This window comes from Octopus bimaculoides, chromosome 29 (assembly GCF_001194135.2).
Source record: "Octopus bimaculoides isolate UCB-OBI-ISO-001 chromosome 29, ASM119413v2, whole genome shotgun sequence".
NCBI classification, from domain to species: domain Eukaryota; kingdom Metazoa; phylum Mollusca; class Cephalopoda; order Octopoda; family Octopodidae; genus Octopus; species Octopus bimaculoides.
Genome location: NC_069009.1, coordinates 10,869,564 through 10,872,154, shown reverse-complemented (window position 1 = coordinate 10,872,154; position 2,591 = coordinate 10,869,564). Strand labels below are relative to the sequence as shown.

At 34.0% G+C, this 2,591-nt stretch overlaps 1 protein-coding gene across 1 annotated transcript in view; it reads right to left on the bottom strand.

Annotated features, from left to right (window-relative positions):
- The window catches only part of LOC106869292 (toll-like receptor 3), a 353,412-nt gene that overhangs the window by 234,067 nt on the left and 116,754 nt on the right, over nt 1-2,591 (bottom strand). The window contains exon 42 of the mRNA XM_052978036.1: nt 645-716. Within this exon, the coding sequence (XP_052833996.1) occupies nt 645-716 (72 nt within the window). The remainder of the gene's footprint in view (nt 1-644; nt 717-2,591) is intronic.

Sequence of the window (2,591 nt, the reverse complement as noted above, 5' to 3'; positions counted from 1 at the left end):
GGAGAAAGAACAAGAACAAGACGAAAGGGAGGAAAGAAAAGGACGAAGAGCAAGGAGACAAAGCGGAAGTGGAAGAATGACGAAATAAAAAATACCAAGGGAAAGAAGATGAAGGTGAAGAATGAGAGGAAGAAGTAGAAAAAGAAGAAGCGGAAGAACAAGAACAAGAAGAACAAGAACAAGACGAAAGAGAAGAAAGAAAAGGACGAAATTTAGTAAAATCTGGAAGTTATAAAAAATTAATATTAATAATGTACTTTTAGTTATACAATTACGAGAGTGATGCATGGTAATCACATTGATCTAGAGATAAACACAGCAAATGATATACGAATAGAAATAGAAACACAAATCGATGCACTCTTACATATTCACTCATGCACAAAAACACAGACACATACACACTCACACACACACACATATATATATTCACGTACATACACAAAATGTTATTCATGCCAATACACATATATATTTACACCACTCACAGACATACATATACACAGACATTCAAAAACAATCAAAGAAAATGAGTGAAAAAGTAAAGAGGGAGAAGGACGGGATGCGAAACAAAATGGGAAGATTTTGAATATCTAGTTATATATTGTCTGTGAAATATTATCAACAAGTCTTATCCTACTTACAGATATTTTAAACTGGGCAGATCATCCAAGGTTCCTACTTGAATTTCTTTAATATTACTTTCATTCAAATATCTGGAACATAAAATGTTAGTTGATAAGAACTCGTAGAGAGGAGTTCTATTACAATATATTATCACCGAAATGTGTGTAAAATAAAATGTCACATGATTAGAATATATATAGAAGTGTTTCATGATAAAATGTAAAATATAGCTAAACAGTTACTTGATGGAGAAGAAGGATAAAAGGTTTTGATGATCAGGAGTAGGAGGAGGAGGATGGAAGAAGAAATTGTTGGTGTGGATAAATAAGAAGCGGCTAAGGACAAGAGGATGATAGTAGTGGTGATGCAGTTAATTTTGTTGCCGATGAACGTGATGAAGTTTGTGACAACGATGATGATGAGGACAACTATGTTGGTGACGATGATTTTGATGACGATAGTGAAGCTGATGTTCTTTCTATTTACGATCATAATGAATATGTTGATGATGATAAAGATAAGGGTGCTGAAAATGATGCAGATGACTGTGATGATGGGACTGTTGATGATGGTGTTGATGAATACCATGATATTGTCAATAAAATAGAGAAGAAAGAAATTAAGAAAAAAACGTGACGTAAACGAAACTTGAGATAAAAGAATTAAAAGATTTAAAATTTGGAAGAGATTGCAAAAGGGAGTAAAAATAACTCGAAAAGAGGTAGAAGGGGAGGACGTGGTGGAATAGAAAGCGAACAAGAGGATCAAAGTGAAGAAGGAAAGAAAAAAGAAAGGGCCGAAGAAGAAGAAAAATAACAACAACATACAACAGACTTACAGGTTAGGAAGGAACGAGAATGCGAACAATACAAGCGTAGGAAGTGAGATGAGACAAAGAAGAAGCTCAAAAAATAAGATGGATGACTAGAAAATGAAGAATAAGATGTCGATAATGAAACAGCAGTAAAAAAAGCTAAAATAATTAAAAGAGATGAAGGAAATATGAAATAAGTAAATGGAGGGGAATAAAAGAAGAAAAATAAATAGGAGGGCGAGGAGGAGGAGGAGAAGTAGAGGAAGAAGAAGAAGAACAACAACAACAACAATAACAAGAATAACAACAATAACAACAACAGCAATAACAACCAAGTGAGGTGATAATGTTTATATCTAACGAAAAAGTTTCTACAAAAGATTTACAAGTATTATACGACGCAGAAGAGAAATAAGAAACAAAGGATAAATTATGAATAGATGTGGATGACGAAAACAAAATGTGAATAGATATAGTACAAGAAATAGATGAAAATAAGATAAAAAAACAAAGAATAGAAAAGAGGAAGATTTTTATGAAGACGACGCAGAAGGAAAATATAAAAGAGGAGAGGGCAGTGAAGAGAAAATGAAGGAAGGGAAACAGAAAAGAGAAAGGCTGAAAGAAGACAAGATAAAGTAAAAGTATATTTTGTATAACGTGTTCATTAAATTGTGAGTTAGAGTCATTTTTGGCAATACGCGCTGGTCTATAACTGAGACACAGTTAAACAGTTACAGGGAGAATTATAGACACACACGTACGTAAATGCTATATACTCATACATACAAGAGGCAAACTTGTATATGCACATGCACAGATAAACTTATGCAGACACAATCATACACGCGCATACAAACACACACATTCACTCATAGGAACTTTCGCACACAATCGATATCACAAATTTGTGATCTGTGATCAAATTCACTCTCACCGCAGGTATCCACCAAGTGCGGCATTACAACTAATACGGCTGGCTGCTTTTGCAGCTTTTTCTTTGTTGTAGACGACTACTGAGGAGATGGTGGAAGAAAATATGGGTAGGGGTAATAAGGGTGATTGATAGGTAAACATCGTACTTGGTATAACGTCTCAAGTACATTTTGAAACACGCACGTACACACATTCATATATATATATATATATA